This window comes from Thunnus albacares, chromosome 15, assembly GCF_914725855.1.
Source record: "Thunnus albacares chromosome 15, fThuAlb1.1, whole genome shotgun sequence".
In the NCBI taxonomy this organism is placed as follows: domain Eukaryota; kingdom Metazoa; phylum Chordata; class Actinopteri; order Scombriformes; family Scombridae; genus Thunnus; species Thunnus albacares.
This window is the reverse complement of record NC_058120.1, coordinates 23,200,739-23,221,377: the sequence shown is the minus strand read 5'-3', so window position 1 is coordinate 23,221,377 and position 20,639 is coordinate 23,200,739. Positions and strand designations below refer to the sequence as shown.

The following is a 20,639-nucleotide window of genomic DNA, read 5'->3' as shown; positions in this document are numbered from 1 at the left end:
TTTTAAGCTTGTTTTTTCTCCCATGTGGACTGGGTAAACTGTATAACTGAATCGCCCTTCTGGGATAAATAAAGTCTTCTGAGTCTGAGTCAAATATCGCTGGGTAATTACCTTTTGGAGAAACAGATCGTTAACATTTTGCTAATACATTAGAGGCACAAACTGGGGCAAAGTGCTGGGCAGGTAGTTCACTGTGTTAATCAGAGCTATTTAGCTGAAAACAGCTGTGAGAGAGTGGGAGTGAACCCTAATCAGTGAACTTGTAGGCTGGATAATCAAAATAATGAGCTGAAAGAGGGTATGAGGACTTTGTCACATTACACTTAGTCATTTGATGCATTGTTATATTGATTACAGACATTTTAATACCCTTTAATTCAATGAGGACAGAGAAGAAATGGCGATCTGGTTGGATTGTTTACTATGATTTTACTCAAATCAGTGTGTTCCAGTGCAAATACAAGTCAGTCAATAACAGTATTGTTTCCAACCTGAAACAATGTCCATCAGCGACAGTAAGATCAGCTTATTCGTGGTAACATTTCAAACAGATAATGACACCTTGGCTATACCTTCAACTATCACCCTTAGTTGAGATACCGTGTACATCAAGCATGATCACATTCCGCACAGTCCTCAGGCAGAAAGCATTCACATTTGCATGAACATCAGGTCACTCTTCGGTTAAAGAGAGATCAAGTCTCAGTGGATGCAGTACTCCAGGCTGAGAGGCCACTTGATATTTGAAAAAGAACTGAGAGGAACAGGCATTAAGACCCGAGTCAGATAGTGTTTCTATTTATTATTTTCAAATAATTCTTTGTTTTTTTACCTGCTAGGTTGTTCATTTACCAACAGCTGACAGCAGTAATTTCCCCTTTAAATATTTCCTAATATTGTGAATTGTACTGTCTAGCAGGTGAAAATAAACAGTAAAAATTACTTGAAAATAATATTTAACCTCAGTCTGGCTGAGACAAACGCATGTAAAATGTGGAAACAAAATGTAAGCAATGTGCACAAACCAGTTGACTGTTATTATAAATTAGAGCTGCAATTAATGACTATTTTCATTATTGATTAATCTGTTTGTTTCAACTGCAGTTCCCGAGTTGGATTGAAACTACCTGTACCCTTATGAAAGCAGATGGAAAACCAAAAAAGAAACAAACAAACCCAAAACAAAACCTGAAGATAATTTAAAATACTCTGAAACAGAAAAAAAACAAACAAAACAAAACCATGAAATAAACACGAGGACAAAAAATAAATGAACGCATTTTGTCGGAAGCCACATTAAACTCTCATGAACTGCAGTAAACAGTGTCAAAAAAATCAAGGCAAATGCAATAAAATTAAAAAAATAAAACCATCAGATAAATTAAAGAATAAATAACATTAAATAAATAAATAGAAATACAAATCATAATCAGGAATGAACTTCCACATGCCACCAGGGCCTGCTTCACGTGTTTGCCATTCAAAACTCATGCACTTTGTCGCTTACATCACCTAAGACATACATCCCTCATTCCATCTTGATCAACAATTTATGAGGCAGACAATTTACAGAGTTACAAATACAAAGTTCCCTTTTTTTGTTTTGTTTGAGAATTTGTTTCTCAACTGTGGTGGGTCGGGATCCGAACGAGCTGCTCTGACGGGGGAAAACAATCGATCCCAATTCAAACCCAGTCCGAGTCAAGCAGTAGTGACATTCTTCTTTATGGTACAGATCATCGTACAGAGCTCGAAACGATGTCAGACATCATTGTACTGGCACTGTTTCGAGACTGTGGGCTGATTATGCAAAACAGTGCTCATATTATACAACAGCGTCCCCCGTCCCCGGAATATTTCTCTGTAGAGGTGATTGGTGATGACAGGTTCTCAGTACAAAAAACAGGAATGCATCCAGCCACTAGCACAGGAGAATGAGATACACAGATGCATTCAAATAACACAATGCTTTTGCAGACGAATTACAAAAAAATCAGAGACAGCGTGTAAATTGTTTTGTTTTTTTTGTTGTTTTTTTTTGACAATGGAAAAAAACCTGAAGCTTTACATTCATGATGCTTTCCAAAAGTGCACTTCATTAAATGCACAATCTTTAACTCAAGCTTAAAATTAAGAAAAGTATGTAAAGCTTTGTGATACTGTCAATGCTTTTCTTCATAACACATACGATTACAGTCGAACCATTACATCTATTTATTCCCCAGGGAACATCTTAAATGACAGGGTTTCTGTAGGTGAGAGGAATCAAAGCTAAAAGATTATTCTCCGTTTCTTAACCACGCCTGGGTCAAGTCATATTTTAAAATAATTTCCGAGGTTTGTTTTAGCAGTTTTTAGATGCCAAATTGGAGGATTTTTTACCACAAATGGCAACACAGAGAGGTAAAGTATTCACAGCAAGTACATGAAAGTCAATTTTGCATGTCTTCCTGTGATTTAGGTGACAATACTGTAGATGGGCAAAGTTGAACCACCTCCATTCAAGTACTGATTAAAGCTTAAAACAGTTTCAGAGAACAATTTGTAAGTACTGATTGACCCACACCTTTAACAATCCAAAGGCTTATACCAGGGACACTCCCCTCCTTGTGTTGGACCAGTGAAGGGCTGAGGCTGTATGCACATGGGACAAAGCTAGGACCAGAATCCAGGTCTGTAGCGATAAGGTGAGTCTTTGGGAAAGCTGATTTCCGGTCTGCAGAGGGGGATGGTTCCGTCCCGGCACTGTCCCTCGTCTAGCTGATCCAACAGGTTTTCGTTCCTGCGGGGGGAGTAAGGTGTCGGGGCCTCCATGGGGGTGGGCAGCACTGCGGGGTCTCTCCCAAACTCTACAGTGGGTGGAGTCTCTGTGCTAGAGGTGTGGGCCGGGGATTCACCATTACCCAGAGTCTGTCCGTTTCCCCGAGGCTTCGCTTCCCCCCAAAACACGTCACAGCGTGCTCGTGGTGAAGGCCGAGGCCGAGCTACAAAGTCTAGAGTTTTGGGGCGTTCAGGGGCACAACGACGTCGAGGTGTTGGGGGGAACACCACATTTGGATCTGGGAGCCGGGGAACTTCAGAAAAGTCTTCTTTTAGTCCTCTAAAACCACCTGTTGCAAAAGGAGTAAGAAAGAGGACAATTAGGCACAAACTGATGATTTAATAATTCCAGACTAAATTTCACTAGATAAGACCAATAGTTTGGTTGGCTGTTTTCATGCCAGTGTAAACATTTAAGTAATTAATGGGTATTTGCCAATAATGTTGTCCACTGCAAAAGTGATGGAGGCTTCGCTCTTCTCACAGCAATAAAAGACACGGCTACATTTAAGTTATTTTTAGCCATGTTAGCAGTGTGGCAGTAAGGATGGCAATGTCAGTCAGTCCACCACTTTGGTCCAGAGTGAAATATCTCAGAAACTACTGGATGTCTCTCTGTGGCATTGTTTACAGATGCTTTTTTTTTTTTTTTTTACAGACGCCATCATGAGATTGACATTTGTAGTTTTGAACAAAATGTCTCAATATTGGATGGATTGCTATGAAATTTGCTACAGAAAATTGTGTTCTCCCCAGAATGATTTATGATAACTTTGGTGCACTTTTCATCTAGTGCCATCATCAGGCCAAAATGCCAAAGGTGTATGGCCAAATACCTGCAAAACTAATGACATATCTGTCAGTCTCAGGTGCTAATAAGCAAATGTTAGCATGCTAGAATGCTAAACTAAAATGGTGAATATGGTTTCACATTATACCTGCTAAACATCAGCATATTAGCATTGTCATTGTGAGCGTGTTAGCACGCTGATGTTAGCTTTTAGCTCAAAGCATAGAGCTGCTAGCATATCTGTAAACCCTTAGCCTTGATACATTATCTCTTCTTTTTTGTTAAGGGCTGAATATTTGAGTGTTTTGCCACCAAACACTAAACCATTTGGGTCATTAGAGAGTTTTGGTTTTCTTTGTTACTGTTTCACCCTGAAAATTAAACTGTGAACATTAAAATGTTTAATGTGATGTTTAAAATGTTTAATAATGTAAGTGACCATGTAAAATATTAAACATAAATATATACCAGAGTTAGCTTAAAGCTCATTTTCATCTGCAGTCCCTTAGCAGGTCATAATAAGAATCAAAACCCACGATTCAAATGCAATGCAACTATATATCTAGGATATTAAAGAGACACATTCAAGATGTTACTTTTGTCCCTTGATGGAACATTATAAATGGCAATTATATTTGTCTTTGATACAAATATAATCCTGCAAAACCCCATAACAAAAGGGTTTAAAAAAAGACATTACCTGTGTTCTCCAGTGCTTTCTTTTCTGGCAGTGGTTCAAGATTATGAGGAGGGCTGCTCTTCTTGATGGCTCCATCTGACGGCGTTCGACGCAAGCTACGTGACGAACTTGCGGCGGAGGGTATGTGTGTGGGCGTGAGAGACTGGCGGGGGTTACGCTTGAAACTCTCAAGGTGGGTGTTGACCAGCGGGTTGACTGGGGTTTGGACGCCATGATGCCTCAAGACAGGAGTTGGGACGGGATGCTGTGCGGGCGGGGAAGCAGGGCGACAGACTAACAACTCTTCGCTGTCAGGGCGCAGCAGTGAGCGGGTGGAGTTGCAGTCTGACACTGATGATAAGGACAGCAGCGTATAAGAGGAGGGCAAACCTCGCTCAGGTAATGAGGGTACTGAGGGTTTCAATGGGCTTTCCCGCCTGAACAGTCTGCGAGTTGTAGGGCTGGTGCTCCGCCTTTGGCCCCCCGTTCTGTGGAAGAAGCTCTCCCATCGTGTTTTGATGCTCTCTTCCGGTTGAGCCAAAGTTAGCAGGTTGCAGCCCAGTCCGACGGCTGCCAGCAGAGCTCCGCAGCCCAGCAGGACCAGCTCAGAGCGCCGACCACCTCCTGGGCTTTTCCTGCACGGCGGTGTTGCCGGCACCTGGCCGCTGGGGCAGTACTCATCTCCATCGTCACCATCAGCAGCAGCAGCAGCTGTGTGGCCCTCTTTGTGGAAGGGGATGCAGAGGTAGGACTGACCAGAGGCTGCTCCTGGCTCAGTAGTGAAGCAGCAGTCCTCATTTTCTGAAAACAGCATCATTTACAGGCTAATATCACTGTGGTTGTCTTATAAATCTTGTAAACTGAAACAAATACATGTAAAACACAACTGCATACACACAGTTCATGCTGCATTGTTCATCCCTCAAAAACATGAAGCAGCTTGAGGCCTACTGTGACATTGTTACTTGAATTCCATCCCTCCACACATGGTTTGCTGAGTGTGCATGAACCTTTTTCAGCAACAGCCTGTTTACATTCATACAGTTGCAAACATGGACATCTGTGAATTTCCCAGCTTAACCACTAAGAGCAATGTGGGAGTGAAAAATCTTAGTCACTCACTTTTCTCTTCCATGTTTTCCCTGCCAGTCTGCCCCTATTTTAACCTTTACGTTACAGCTGTTCTCTGTATTATCATGCTGAGTGTTCATATGCCTGACAAAATATATCTGCTGAGGTGGTTCTGCTTACCCATCTCCACCAGGCTCGGCACTCCAGGCACTGCTGGACTGTGTCTCGGGGATCTGCGAAGGTTCGGGGCGCTGCAGGACCGCTGCCTGCTCCCCTCATGGGGAGGTTTCACACTTTCAGAAAGAAAAGATAAAGACAGAATAATGAAAAACAGGCACAAATGTTGACTTTTTATATTTAAAAACAACATTTTAAAACACATACTGTATGTTATTTGGTAGTTAAGCACTATTTCTAGAGTAAAAATCCCAATTAACTGAATTGAGGTAGATCCTTGCTTCAGTCCCCTCACCTGGCATCAGCACTGTGCTCCCTGTGAGGGCCACCCCCGCGAGATCTGCCCTTCTTCCTGGACCCCTTCCTCTCCATCTCCTCTTCATCCTGCTGAAACCCTGTGCAGCGACCCCAGGCTGTACACCCCTCCGCTGGAGTGACTGCACAACGAGACGTTTTAAAAGGAACACATTAAGAGAAGTGACAGCGAGGGTTTCAACATTAACATTAAATAGTTTATAATGAATTAACAATCTTGAAAGATGGCACAAATTATGTGCTCAATGGTAATAATAAGATGCTTATGGTTCTTACGCTGTATGGCTCTTAGGCGGGGCAGCATCTGTGGACTGTTCGGAGGGCTGGAACTGCTGCTGAGCAAACTCCTGCGCCGATCATGAGAGGGCGACGCCTGCACTGTGATTTTGTGCTGAAAATCTAAATAAAGATTTCAAAAAACACGTATTAGCTTCGATGCGGCCTGAGGAAGAGCGCCAAAGCTTGAGACGCCATGCAATCCAGAGTAGCTGTACTGTACCTTTATACACCTGTATTTGCACACAAATTTTGCATTTTTTAATTTTCACACTTGTCTGCATTTAATGGCACCCCTCCTTTTTTCCTTTGTTTGAGCTTCCAACGAAGATTAGGTAAGAACAAGGAATCAGATGTTCACAGATCTAAGCTAACCAACACTGAACATTTTCAAGCTGCTATGTAACTTGGCAGTAAAATACCAATAAATGAAGCACTGCGTTAGTTCATGGACGTCATATGAACCAGCTGTAATCAGTCACACACCAATCACAGCCATTCTCTCAACAAGGCAGTCCATTTAAATATGACTCCCTCATACACTGATCCCTGCTCTCCCAGTGTTGCCACACTACGCTGCTGCTGGCAAAGCTTTACCTCCACCTTTTTGGTTAAGATTCTTAACATGGCTCGAAGGTAGTCTGGAATTCAAATATCTTGCTTTGGGCTCACTCCTGTATACCCCGGGGGGGGGGGTTTCTGCATTGCGCTCCCTGGTTTAGCTTAGCATGCTGCTCGTCTAATCCGGGGAGTATCTTAGAGCGGAGCCGTCAGCACCAAGTAAAATTGTATTTCCATTTGTTGCAATAAATGGTTTAAACTATGACGAGAGTGTTCCTGACTGAATTATACATTATACATTATTGTAAGTGACTTTGTATGTTAATGCAGAAGTCTCCAGTGTAACAAGTCATGGCAATAGCAATCAGGATGAAAAGACACAACTAGGGCTGCAACTACCAATGATTAATCAAGTAATCTGTCAATTATTTTATCGATTAATCAGTTAGTTGTTTGATAAAAAATGGTGAAAAATTTCACAAAATCCCAAGATGCAACCTAAAATGTCTGTTTTTTCATATTCAGTTTACTGTCAGAGGACTGAAGAGACCAGAAAATATTCTCTTTTAAGAAACTGGAGCCAGAGAATTTTAACATTTTTTCTTAAAAAATGACTCAAAACAAATCAATTATCATCATAGTTACCAATCAATTTTCTGTGGATTGACTAATCAATTCATCGACTAATCATTGCAGCTCTAGACACAACAAAGCTAAACGTGTCAAACACATTATATTTTTTCCTGTATAACATGAGTGACAAGTGTGGTGGGTGAAAACTTAATGTACTTAAAGAGCTTGACGATAATGTAAAGACCAAACGTAACAATATTTTTCAATCATTTCCGTGATATTGATGATGTGACAATATATTGGGGAAAAATAATAAGTAATATGAAAATAATGGGTCAAGCAGGGAGTGGCATGCTGTGTAAAGAGTCTAGAAAAATGTATCTACTAAAGACAAGATATCTCACATCTAACTTTAACTCAACGTGAAAGCTCACATCCTTTGACGGACTCTGCAGCACAACAGTTTGTTTGCGGTACCTGAAGGCAAGCTGATCCTGTTCCCGTCCTTGAGTTTTAGGCGGTTGCGTCGGAACTTGCCCTGTCTGCTCTCCACGTGAGGCTTTTCCTGGTAGAGCTGGTGAATCATGATGTTGAGCTCTCTCTCTAGGATGTGGATCTCCCGCTCCGCTAATTCCTGCTCGCGCCTCCTTAACGCCTCCTCCTGGCACTTCTGCTGCAGCGCCGCTTGGGTCAGCTCTTCCTCCCACGATCGCAGCTCCTGAGGGGGATCCGAAATGAAGAGGTGAAATAACCAATGACACTTATTAAATAGCAGAACACAAATCCCAGCCATAAAACCTCCCCTCTTTACCTTCTCCTTGGTCCTCAGTTGATCAAACATATCCTGTATTTCCAGTTTCCAGTCATCCTGCAGAGAGTGGAAGGACTCTGCTGGCATCTCAAAAAAGCCTGACTCCTCGATGGCGGTCAGCTGGTCTAAAATAGTTGTGAAGTGCGGCCGGAAGTGAGAGTCTGGGCTCCAGCAGTCTTTGGCAAAAGATGAAAAACAGACTCAACAACTTTGGCAAAGGGTGCTGCAGGCAAAAAATCATTTTTGCCCTTCAAAATGTTTCCAGTGATAATGAGATGATGTATTCTGTTTGTTTATTTGATGCTTCTCGGTTATATTTCACATGTGAATCTCATGGTCATTCATCCCATTTTTAATAATAAATGCAATAATAATACATATTTTTCTCTTGGAAACAGTCCTGCAACAATAATAATGATAACTTGTACATAATGTGGAGGATAATAACTGCTACTGAGCAGGAGATATATATAATTTTCTGTCTTACCCTCCATAAGACGTGCAAATGGCTCAGGACAAGTCGTGGGAATGGGCAAAGCCAGCTTGTTCATTGCCACTCCGTAAGCCACCGCGAGACCGTCGATACCCCGAAACGGAACCTCTCCCGTCAGCAGCTCCCACAACAGTACGCCGTAACTTCATTGAAAAGAAAAAAACAAGAGAAAACAAAAAGGTCACGAGTTTATCTCTGAATTTTCATAAATACACTTCAGATATAAACCTTCAAATAATGTGCTCCTATTAAGTTTTACACCGTTAATGCTACAAAATCCTCCGGAGATAAGGAGCTTGATATAAGCGCAAAGTCACTTACAGCATCGTTTCTAACAATCTGGTTATAAAGATAAATGTGTGTATGAATATATGAATGTCAAGCAGGATGTTTGCTGTAAGAGAGTGTGAATGTTCAGTAAACCTACTTTATTTGAATTAATGTCAAAAAGGGATTAGAACGGCACTATTTTACACTCTACTCAATGTAAATACTGACGTGAGACAGAAAAGTTCACAATAAAAATAGAGAAATGTCAACAGAGTAGCGCAGCAGCTGACAGATCCATGTGACTAATGTCAAGAACACACACTAATGAGCTGCAGGTAAATGACCAACAAATCAAACAAATATGAAGTTAATGAGTGTTACAGATTGTGTACGGTGGGTTATTCTATCGTGGCAGGTAGATTATGGCTGTTAACACACCTGCATTTGGAAATAACTCTTATCATCTACATAAATTAAACTTTCAGATCCTCTAATGTGACTGTCTACACCTCCTGGTGCCAATCGTGTTATCTTATGGAAACTCCACTAATATGGTAATTACAAACTATTAAAATAATTTAGCAAAGTTTATTCTACACCTGCATACATGTATTGATTAGAGAGCCAGAGTAATCCCCTCCCCGGCTGGCACTCTAGGAGACGTTTGTCTTTCTATCATTGCGGTTATAATACTCGCTGCCTTCTCTTGGCTCTCACACTGATCACACTTTAATCCTGTTTTAGGAGAAAACCCCACATTCAGTCGGGGATAGCTGAGCCGGACAGTTAACGCTGCTGCAAAATGGCAGACTGGCACAGAATGACAATGAGAATGACGCATGGCACTCAAGCAGACAAATTATTAATCTTGTAGCATCATTGCATTGTGAAAATGAATCGTACATTCAAGCTGAGCTTTACTGTGATCTTACAGCAAGACTGTCCAAATGATTACATATAAAATTGCTCAATATATTATTAGCATATATGGTTCATATGCAGAGTAAAGGCTGTTTGGCTCCAGTGTTCTTAACTTGTCTAAAGCATCTGCAGTAATAACAAATGAGCAAATCTTTAACATATAAAATCTCTATGATCACATCAAATCTGAGTAACCTGAATATTTGCATACATGCAATAGAGTGCCTTACAACTGTAGCATAGGAACATTTTACATTTTTATATATGAAAAACTGAACACCCCACCTGCACACCAGGCTATTAAACACCTCAGTATTTTAATGCTTTTATTACTTTTTAAATCTTTGAATATGTATCCCTAATATCCTTATTTCTTTTTCTTATTTTCTATTTCTTATTTTTTACTTTAAATCTAATATATTATATTATAGCCTCAAGAAGAGTATGCCACCTGTAGGAGCTTTTGACAAATACAGCCTTTGAATCTCGAAAGAGACAAACAACATGCATGAAAACTGCATTGTATCTGACTGTGTTGAGTCAATGTTAAAGTGAAGCGCACAAGATCCTCTGTAATGACTTTTCATGCTGCATGAGTCCATAAAGTTAATTTTGAATGTATATTTATAGTTCTACATACTTTTTAGTCTTCTCCAGTTTTGTACCCATCTCATAAACACTATATTTTGTTCCCATGTGTCAGTATGTGCTCTGTTACTATGGCAACTGCTGCCAGAGCTGAACTTTTTTTTTTTTTTTTTTTTTGGTGCATGGTGGATAAACTGTTTCTCTTCCTGGCTCCGTTGTCAGATTGCTGTTACAACTTGGATGCGGTTTGACGGCTGCATAAATTCCTCCTCTGCCCACCTCCAAACGTCGCTACCCTTGGAGAACGTGGACGAGCGGATGACTTCGGGAGCCATCCAGGCGTAAGTGCCAGCTGCGCTCATCTTGGTGGTGCGGTGCCACTCTCGAGCCAGGCCAAAGTCGGTGATCTTCAGGGTCTTGTTGCTGAGGTCTTCCATCTCAACCCTCTCAAGGATCAGGACTGGAGGCGGATATACGGGTCATCCAGGAGGGGGACGGTCATGGTAGAGCGGGAAGTGATGAGGGGATTTCGATTGGAGGATGGGAAGGCGTTTTTTTGGAGGATGTGAGGGGAGGGGAGGGGGGCAGTGAGGGGAGGGGGATTCGTGCAGATTGGCAGGTGGGTTGATGGCAAAGTAAAAGGTTTCAGCAGCAGCACAATAAGGAACACGATAAAAAAAAACAACAATGCATGTGCAAAAATTAGATACATGATGGATGAACATAACAGGGTGCGGTTGGAGGGAGGCCATGATGAAAGGATTGGAAGGATAAAAGCAGAGTAGAGAAAAAGAGAGAACAAACAGAGAAACCAAGAAACAGTGAGACACTACAACAGAGGAAAGCAGAGACGAAAAACACAGACTTTGATCAATGCTAACGATCTCACTAGTATTTTTATGAGGGAACATCTCAAACACTGATACTACAGTTAAACTACAAAAATAGACCGTTACGACACGCCCATTTGCTCTAATAGGCACTAAAAAACAACCCATTCCCTGACAAGCTAAAGCAAAGCAGTGCTTCTCCTAACCACATGCTCACTCTCCCCCATTCAGCTCCACAATGCCAGGCCATCTGCTGTGGCTGTGCCCAGTGGAGAGGGTGTGTCTACAGGCTGCGGTGCACATCAAGCGCCCCTTCATCTGCTGCTCATGTGGCTCTAATGCTACAGAGGCAGTTTCCAAAAGAAGCTAAAAACCCAAACATGTGGCTTAAGGAAATCCTGCTCCTGTGTAGCTCGAGAGGTAGTACATGAAATAAACACAGCCGATCCCCCCCCCCCCCCCCCCCCCCCAGGGGCCAATATCATGCTCCAAATGTATGCACTCACCGTAATGCATAGTGCTTTTTGCAAAAGAGCATCTACCAAATGGCATGTTATGTGAAAGGGAGGGAGTCAGAGACAGTTGAAAGGGTGGAGATGAGATTTTTTTTTAGAGATACAAAACAAAACCGCTCTGGATTAATTGATCATGATTGAAATTAATTAAATGAGAAATAAGTGAATGAGTTAGAAATTTTGTTTTTAGCCACACTCTGTGGATGGCAATGTTGGTCTGTCATCCCTTTTTTAAATCTATTGGTAATATTTTTCTATTATTAAGGAAGAAAAGTGGAAAATATCAGAAATGCTCCTTTTTGTTTCAGCTGTATTGCGTCAGTGTTATGAGACACTGTGCTGTAGCTACATGTCACTGGCAGACAGTGTGTTGTCAGCAGGAGTATTCAAGAGTAAGAACCCCAACCAGCATCTAAGTGGACTGAAGTGACATTTGCAGGTATGTTCACATGCTGTTTAATGTGCTGCAGCTGAGCAGCTAATCAGTCATCTAGCCCGCTAACTGACTGGAAACAAGTTCTCCATCTTCGTAGATGGATAACTAACTCCGTCATCCTGTTAACACAAAACTAGAGGGCGCCCTTAATAAGATCTAAAAATATAAATTTCTATATTTTGGTTTCTGATTTTTTTCTAAAAGTAGAGCACAGGATGAGAGATTGCAGAGCAGATATGTATGCTAGAGCAGACAATAAAAAAAACAATTTAATTTCAGTTGGATTTTAACGGACAGATATAAGCACTGTATCGACCTTCTTATCCAAGTAAATGTCAAACTATTCCTATAAGTTGGTAAGTTCTTGTTTATTAACATTTATATGAACATCATATTTGTTGAAAATAATATGTATGATAATGTTTGCTGATAATTAACCAAAAAAAGTAAAAGAGATTTGAAATATGTCCTAGTTTCTGTAAAATATATTTGAAACTTGGAACCCAGCTTGTAAAAGTAGACAAATACAAAAGGATGTGAACTCAAATCGACATGAAAAGATGTCAACGCTTTCACTGCTGGGGGAAAATTTTGGAAACAAACTACGGGGTCGTGAGCCAGGAATGGAGGACAGTTGGCATACTGTCCCGCTGTGAGAAGAGGACATGGGTTTTCCCCACAGAGCCCTGGATGGCAACTAGTTACACTGACTTAACACTTAACACAGCCTACTGGAAGTGACGAGGTTGAGCTGATCACCGGCGAACGGGCCAATCACAGGCAAGAAGCCGGTTGTATATATCGCCGTAACCTCCAATAGGGAGGCTGGGGCAGAGCATTGGGCAAATCCTCGGTAATAGGCTTGGGATTTAGGGGATCCAGTAGGGTAAAATGCAAGATTACGATTGCTCCACAAACATACATACAAACTACTTTTCCTTTCTGCTCTAATGTCCAAACAAATTATTATTGCTGCAAATCACAACTACTTTAGCATGTACTGACCATAGTGTAATATATTATTATCAATTGATTTCATACAATATTTTAACAGCAAGATTTTTTTAAGAGATTGATACCAGTGAAACAGTCATTCCCTCTCAAGATCCTGTCATTACTGGCTTTTCATCCTGCTTCACACTACAGAAAAGCACTTGTGTTCAAAGACAGAAGAGATGCTTATAAGCATCTATAATTATATTATGGTCCATTACAGGATACCACAGACCTGATGATATGATGATATGGCAAATCTGTGATTCCTGATAGAGTCGATTAAAGTCCTTAGTCACTTACTGTAGTGTCAGTAGTGCAAAAAACACACTAAAGACACTAAGGACTAGGGCTGGAAATGACAATTATTGTTATTATTGATCAATCAGTTAATCATGGCCATCAGGAATTGCTAGAGAACAGACTGGTGTTGCTAAATAGCTTGTTTATGTCTGACTAAACAACCAGTATAAATCTACAATGATGCAAAATAGAGAAAGATTTGCAACTAGAGATGAAACAATTTGATCAACATGAAATTAATCAGCAACTACTTTGATAATCAATTAATCATTTAAGCCATTTCTCAAGGAAAACATTCTCTGGTTTCAGCTTCTCCAATGTGAGGATTTGCTGCTTTTCTTTGTTTATATTGTTGCAAATTGAATATCGGTTGGTTTTATACTGTCGATCAGACAAAACAAGTAATCTGAAGATGTGACTTTAGGATTAAGGTAACTGTGACAGGTATTTGTCACTATATTCTGACATTTTATAGACCAAACAATGAATCAATTCACTGATAAAATAATAAACAAATGAATCGATAATGATAGTAATTGTTAGCTGCAGCCCTACATTGCAACTCTATAATTCATTAATCAGATAATCATTTTGCAACAAGCTAAAACTGAGATAAAAGTTTTTCTTACACTGCAGAAAACACTATAACCATGTGACAGCAATAACATAAAACGAGGGAATCTTACTGTTGCTGGACTTGAGATCCCGGTGAATAATGGGGACGATGGCCTGGCTGTGGAGGTAGTGCATGCCCCGGGCGATCTGCACGGCCCAATCCACCAGCGTGCACGGAGGGATTCGTTTCCCCGCGAGGGCCCGGTTGAGGGGGCCGCCCCGAGCGAACTCCATGACCAGGCACAGGTTGGGCTCTTGTAGACAAACCCCCAGCAGACCCATGATGTTGGGATGGTTGAGCATGGCAAAGAGCTTCGCCTCCTGACGGACGCTCTCTAGAGTCTGGTCCGGGTCCTCGTCAGGGTCTCGTCGCGCTGCTTTCACAGCCACCTCTGAGCCCCGCCATATGGCACGGTAGACTTTTCCAAAACCGCCCACCCCGATGATTTCCTCAAGAGTCAGCTCTAAGAAATCAATCTCCAGGACTGCAGGAAAAGATAAAGACAAAGTTGAGACTTAGAGAGACAAAGAAATCATCCAAGGACATCGGTCAGGGTCAACCCATCTGGAGCTGGTAGGGATTCACCGTTTTACTCCTCAGCAAGGGAAATGCTTGCTAACAAGGATTTCAAAACCAGGTCATTTATTTGAAGGATGCTTTCTCAGAACACTAAGCCACACTGCTGCCCCAAATACATCTGGTGGAACTATTCCTCCTGCTATTACACAAGGGTGAGCATCTGTCCTGAAATCTGTCTCGGATGTTCGGGAAAAGAAGCAAAGAAGGAAGGACGGGTTGAAAAGATGACGACGCTTCCCGCTGAGTGTTAAAAGTTAAAAGGTGTGTGATGATGTGAACAGGAGCCTCTTTGTCTGCGTTGTGGGCTCTGGCTGTAAATTTGTGTAGTTGTGGATTCCTAACACTCTACTAAGCAGACTGACCTTGATGAATATTTCAGGTGGGATGGTACGTGAAAGTAGGCCAGCTGCCTCTGAGTATGAACAGATGAAAGCTAACAAAGACTGAGACAGCCAACAAAGACAGCCGAGACGGTGTATTCCACCCAAAGAAGTGGGATCTGATTGATCTGGGTCTTAAGGTCTTAAATGCTGCAATTAAGTTCTACTACCCTGTTTATGCTCAAACGTAAGTATAACATTTGTAGTGATCAGTGGGGGAAAACAGGTTTTAGAGCATCCTTTTGGCACGCGGCCCAAATATAAATAAGAAGGAAGCGTGCTTTCACTTTTCGCTCCACAGTGCAGTCCAATAGCCTGATTCTGCTTACATTATCTTAGTGAGGCCTTGGCTGCACATTTAGCTGCAGAAGCTTTATTATCTGCAAGCACAATTTAACAGATGCACACATTTCTTTCCTATCTTGCAGCACAAATTCGGTGCAAACACTACCAGTCACCATAAAAATACATGCATACCAAGCCAATGCATGTCTTACTACATCTAATGATAATATTGCATGTATAGCACTTGCAGGTACGTGTCCAGTTCTGATCATTCATTCTCTCTGCTGAGGATGCGGCGCACATTGTGCATTGTAATTTGAGCAGCGAGGCGGGGTGCATCACTGACCGCAGCTGGCTGTTTGTTTGACAGGCAGTGTGATGAATAATGGTCCTGAAGCTGGCCCGCTGTGAGGATGCTTCTCTTTCTAGGCCAACAGGAGTGCACTGCGCCTACCATGACACAGCACTCTCAACGTGGCTTTCTCTGGCCTTCTAACAAAAGACAAGGAAAGACACCACAGCCCTGTGCTCTGTTTTAGTGATAGCACATTGATTTCATTTGCTCAGGCATGAAGCACAATAGGGATACTCACGGTGCAGAGGAGGCACTGAGTACTGCTGCTCTGAGGTGTCCCGTATTTCCTCCGGGATGCCATTCCCTTTGCTGACATAATTACACGGGAAAATGCCAACCCGGTCTGCTATCATACCGGTCCACCATCCCTCATCTCCCGACACCAGGGAGTCCTTGGACAGGACCTCCACCAGGTCCCCCCTGCGCAGGCTGAGCTCGTCGTCCGCAGTCGCCTCATAGTCGAACACGGCGGTCCAGAAGCCCGGCGCGGCGGGTCCCGCATCCGGCGCGGCGCTGATGCCATTCTGCGGTGTCGGCCAGCGGAAAACATCTGCCTCTGCTTCTTCCGATGAGGGAATGCTCGCCTTGGGACTCAAACTATTGTCCAAAGCGGGTTTGAAGACATCCATGGACGCGATCCATAGGGGCGACCTGGATCACTGCAGGCGCATCCACCTGACGCGGCTGGCTGGCTGGCTCCTGCGTCTGCACACACAAAGCTAAGTAGCGGCTAATCCCGCACACAAACACTGCAGTAAACTGAAAGCACCATTCTGCTGCATCGTCTGCCTTTCACTCACCGATAGCTGCTATCAAACACACAAGTCAGCTTGGTGATTTTCTATGCACAATCCTACACCCAATCACCGCTGAAACTCCTCGGACGCAGTAGTCTTTATTTTAAGCCAATTGTGCCAACGTGCGAATCATCCCCGGCATCCTATTGGTGCACCGACACGTCGGCAACAGTTTATTTCCCACCCTCCTCTTAGCGTCAAATGCTGGTCACCCTTATCATAGCGTGAACCTGCTCCATGCCAATCAAACACAAACAAGGAAGCCTTTATTTTTCTTCAAATTGTCTCCTTTATTTAGTTATTGACCCCCAACCAAAAGAAGAACAAATAAACAAAACATAATAAAATATTTCAACTTAAGGTTAAATTACATGCATAATTCCCTGAAATAAAAACTCATAGCAAGGAGTAGAAAACAGTCAACACAAACAACAATCAAATGAACAATTGCCATAACTTTAGTGATGTGATGAGAATGTGTGTTTATGTGTGAGTGATAGAAACTCCACCAATAGTATTTCCCCTCATTTGTTTAAAACAGATGCTCAAATTTCTTGATTAAATTCCAACCTGTTCATAGAAAAATGAAAAATAAACCCTAAATGTTTTGTGGTAAGACATCAGGAATATAGTGCAGGTGTGAGGTCAGCTTCAGGTAAACACACTGTACAGACAGTGGAGATGCAATAACAGTATTTCACATGTTTATTCTGCGTGAAGAGGAATGAGCAGAAGAGTATGAGCGAGAAATCAACCAAGAGCGAGCATCAATCAAGGCTCCACTGTCACTTCATTTCCTGACACATTTCACGAGGATCCGTTTGCACATCTAGTGTTTATATTCATGTGTTGATGCAGGATATAATCTCCAAGCTTGTGGGTGTCAATGTATAATTACAGAGGTGGTAAATATTACATTTGGGGAAATGGGGACAGACAAGATGACATGTATACGGAAGTCCACTTCTGCCAGAATAATAATAATGATTAAAAAAGATTAAAAAAATAAAAAGTGACCATGGTAAATCAAGTGAAATGAGATTAAAAGTTGAAATTTTGGCTTATTAAGTAACAATTATGAGCTAAAAAGTTACAAGTTTGGCTTATTAAGTCAAAAATTCTGAGCTAAAAAGTTTGACTCGCTACCTTTTAATTATGATGTAATAAGTCAAAATGTTGATTTACTATTTCATTTCAATATTGAGTTACTGTGAGTGTGTTTTTTGTTTGTTTTGTTTTTAAATCATGACTAACTTTTCATCTAAGCTTTTCTTTTTCTAGCAGCAATGGGCTTCCATACAGGTGACAGCTGAAGGTTTGTTTTGTTTTCTTATTTGAGAGCACTGGAGATAATTTTTAAAAAGCTACCATACTCCCAAAAGTAGCTTTTCTGCAGCTTGTACAACCACTGCTTCAAAAAAAAAAGTGAGTAGAAGTGAGTAGAGAAAATGAGTCAAAATCTAAATTTGTAATATTCTGTGGTTTGCAAAATGTAAACAAAGCAGTTCCTCTGTAGCCTGCTCTTGGCTACTTTAACATCATGTGTTTTAAAAAAACACAGAGACAGAGCCAGCAAAATGTGATCTGACTAAACACAACCTGGAGGCTTTTATGCAGCGAAGTGCAAGAAACATACATGGAGATTACTGTTATAAATGTATAAGATCCCAAACACAGGACTGTAGTGAATAAATATCTTTTCAATGGGACAAAACTATCCTTTAACTTGGCTTCTGGACTTAATGAGATGGAGCTTCATTGTCTTTCTATTAGGAAGACAAGAAAAAACAGAAAATTAATTTCCCAATAAGCATCTCTCATTTTGTCAATGTCCAGAATCCTGTCCGTGTCCAGCCTGGGACGACACGACACACCTGTGCTTTTTCACTGCGCTTTGAGTTGAATTATTATGATTTGTTTGTGAACACCTTTCAAAACCCTATAATCAAGTCTGATGTAAAGTTATCTCAGTGACAAATGCATACTTACATGAGTTAACTTGAAGTCAACACACAGGCAGAATTAAAAAAACGACAGCTTTGATTTAAATCAGTAAAACCAGCGTTTGCTTATGAACCAGAAAGCTGCTTTTATTCCACAGTAAAAGAACAAAAAACGGGTTGATCTCAAAACACCGTCAACTTTGGAAATTTGCTTTTTTTTATTTTTGACATCTCATTGCAGGCCAGGAAAACATACCCATCCATTAAAATGTGCCCCTCTTTTTTTTCTGTTACACAAAAACAAAGTTAAAAGAACAGTATTCACCTCGTCAGTGAAGCTTTCCTCAGTGTCTTAAAACATCATCAACCACAAGTCCAATCACGGTCATATTTCACTTCCAATCCTGCAGACTGAGAATGAAAAAAAAAAAAAAAAAAGACTTGTGCCTTGAGAAGTGATGTGTATGATAAATATATATATATTTTTTTCTTTCACAGAATTAAGACATGTATTTTTTAAGACAAAAAAATGACAGAACCAATTCAGCGTCGTGCCCTTGTGAAGACCAACAACAACAACAACCCGCCTGTGCACACGTAGTGCGAAGAGGACACACAGCCTGGCTTCAGCACGGCAACATGCACAGCACACAAACACACACTGTTCAGCTCGAAAACATCCCGGCAGATAAAAATCAAGAATACAACCAACTAAACAGTACAAGTAGCCACTAAAGGCAAAGAGAAAATTTTAGAACACTGGCACTTCCTTGTCATCATGAATACCTGCTGAACTCAAAATATACAAAATATTTCCTGTTGCAGGATTTTAACAAGGGGGGGGAAAAAGGGGGTGACAAAATGAGCTCCAGTGACTCAAAAATAAATAAAAATAACTTCACACTTTCACTGACACTGGCTCAGATGAAGCGACTGCAGGTAACCTGTAGATGAGATGTGAAAGTTGGTGTTGACATGCTTTTTCCCTCCCAGGACACCTGTACTGTGCCTATGTAAACATACACTGAAAATTATGTACATAATGTGTTTTTTTTTTTTGTGTGTTGCCTCTGAATGGGGACAGTCAGCCCCTCTAACTGCCCACCCTCTTGTGCAGCAGTGGACCCATTGCTCTACTCTGAATGTGTGTTTTTGTGTGTGTGTGTGTGTGTGTAAGAGAGACATAGAGAGATAGAGACAGACTGAGGTGAGCAGGTGTGGTCCAGGGCCAGGAGAGGAGCATCCGATTCAGCCACGAGACGTATTTACAACACTGCTCACCACAAAGGAAGAACACTGAGGAGGAGGAGGAGGAGGAAGAGGAAGAGGAGGAGGAGGAGGAGGAGTGCTAAGCAGAAGAAGGAACGACCACAGGGACTGGAGATTGACATCCCCCTTGTGGAAATACAGTGTCACTGTCACTTCTTTTTTTTTTCTTCTTCTTTTTTTTTCAAAGTTTAGTTTTTATTTTTTGTTATTTTTTTTAAACAGATGTTGCATCCCACCTCTTTGGTAATCTCTTGGGTGATTTTTAAATTAGCCAAGAACTGACTGATTATATACTAACATACACTTTATGCAAATTAGGTAATAAACATATTCTGCTGCTCTTGGGAGTTTCGGACGTGTAATTTTTTTTTTTTCTCTTGTTTTAAAAACAAAGCACCAGTCGTGTGTTAAACAGCATTCAATACCAATAACAGGCTACTTTCAGCTTCATCCTGGAGGGACCTGCTGCTGTGACGCCCACACCATTGGCTCTTATCACTGCTTATTCACTGAAGAGTTTCGATCCAAAATGAGAATCACTGACACACACTCTTTACATAATAACCAAGAGCAAATGTTGTTATGGAAAAACCATGTCAAATTTTGAGTCATTTTTAAAAGCATCGCCTACAAAATACCAACATTTCTGAGGGATGGAGTCACCTTTATTTTCTATAATGTCACATAAAGAAAGATTTTACTTGCTTAAAGCTGCCCTTGCCAACATTTTTTTTATGTTTATGATGAATCAAATGTGAAAGGTGTTGATAGTAGTGATTAATCTACAGAGAATTATCAGATACCCTCAGCTTTACAAAGCCTTTTAGGCTCTTTTAGCTCATTGTTTTGGTTTTTGGGCAGCAAGCTTCTCTCACCAACTCTGTTTTCATTCAAAAAGCTCTACAAAACCTGCTGTAGGAACTTTGGGCTGTATAAATAAAGCTACCTGCCCAACACCAAATGGTAGACGGACAAACTGAGCAACTAGCTGGT

General features: G+C 41.3%; 1 protein-coding gene and 1 long non-coding RNA gene across 2 annotated transcripts; one reads left to right on the top strand and one right to left on the bottom strand.

Moving 5' to 3' along the window:
- Positions 1–409: 409 nt before the first annotated feature.
- Positions 410–19,562, bottom strand: map3k9 (mitogen-activated protein kinase kinase kinase 9). The gene is made up of 12 exons (XM_044375157.1): positions 16,438–19,562; positions 15,876–16,342; positions 14,109–14,522; positions 10,625–10,805; positions 8,561–8,709; positions 8,074–8,249; positions 7,740–7,980; positions 6,129–6,251; positions 5,833–5,974; positions 5,541–5,653; positions 4,311–5,090; positions 410–3,110 (listed from the first exon to the last, which is right to left on the bottom strand). Exons 2-12 carry the CDS (start codon positions 16,264–16,266, stop codon positions 2,656–2,658), a joined length of 3,165 nt encoding a protein of 1,054 aa, XP_044231092.1. The 5' UTR covers positions 16,267–16,342; positions 16,438–19,562; the 3' UTR covers positions 410–2,655.
- On the top strand, positions 10,978–19,633 carry LOC122998329. The gene is made up of 3 exons (XR_006407392.1): positions 10,978–11,595; positions 11,999–12,129; positions 19,555–19,633. It is a non-coding gene; the product is annotated as an uncharacterized LOC122998329 (long non-coding RNA).
- Positions 19,634–20,639: the final 1,006 nt, after the last annotated feature.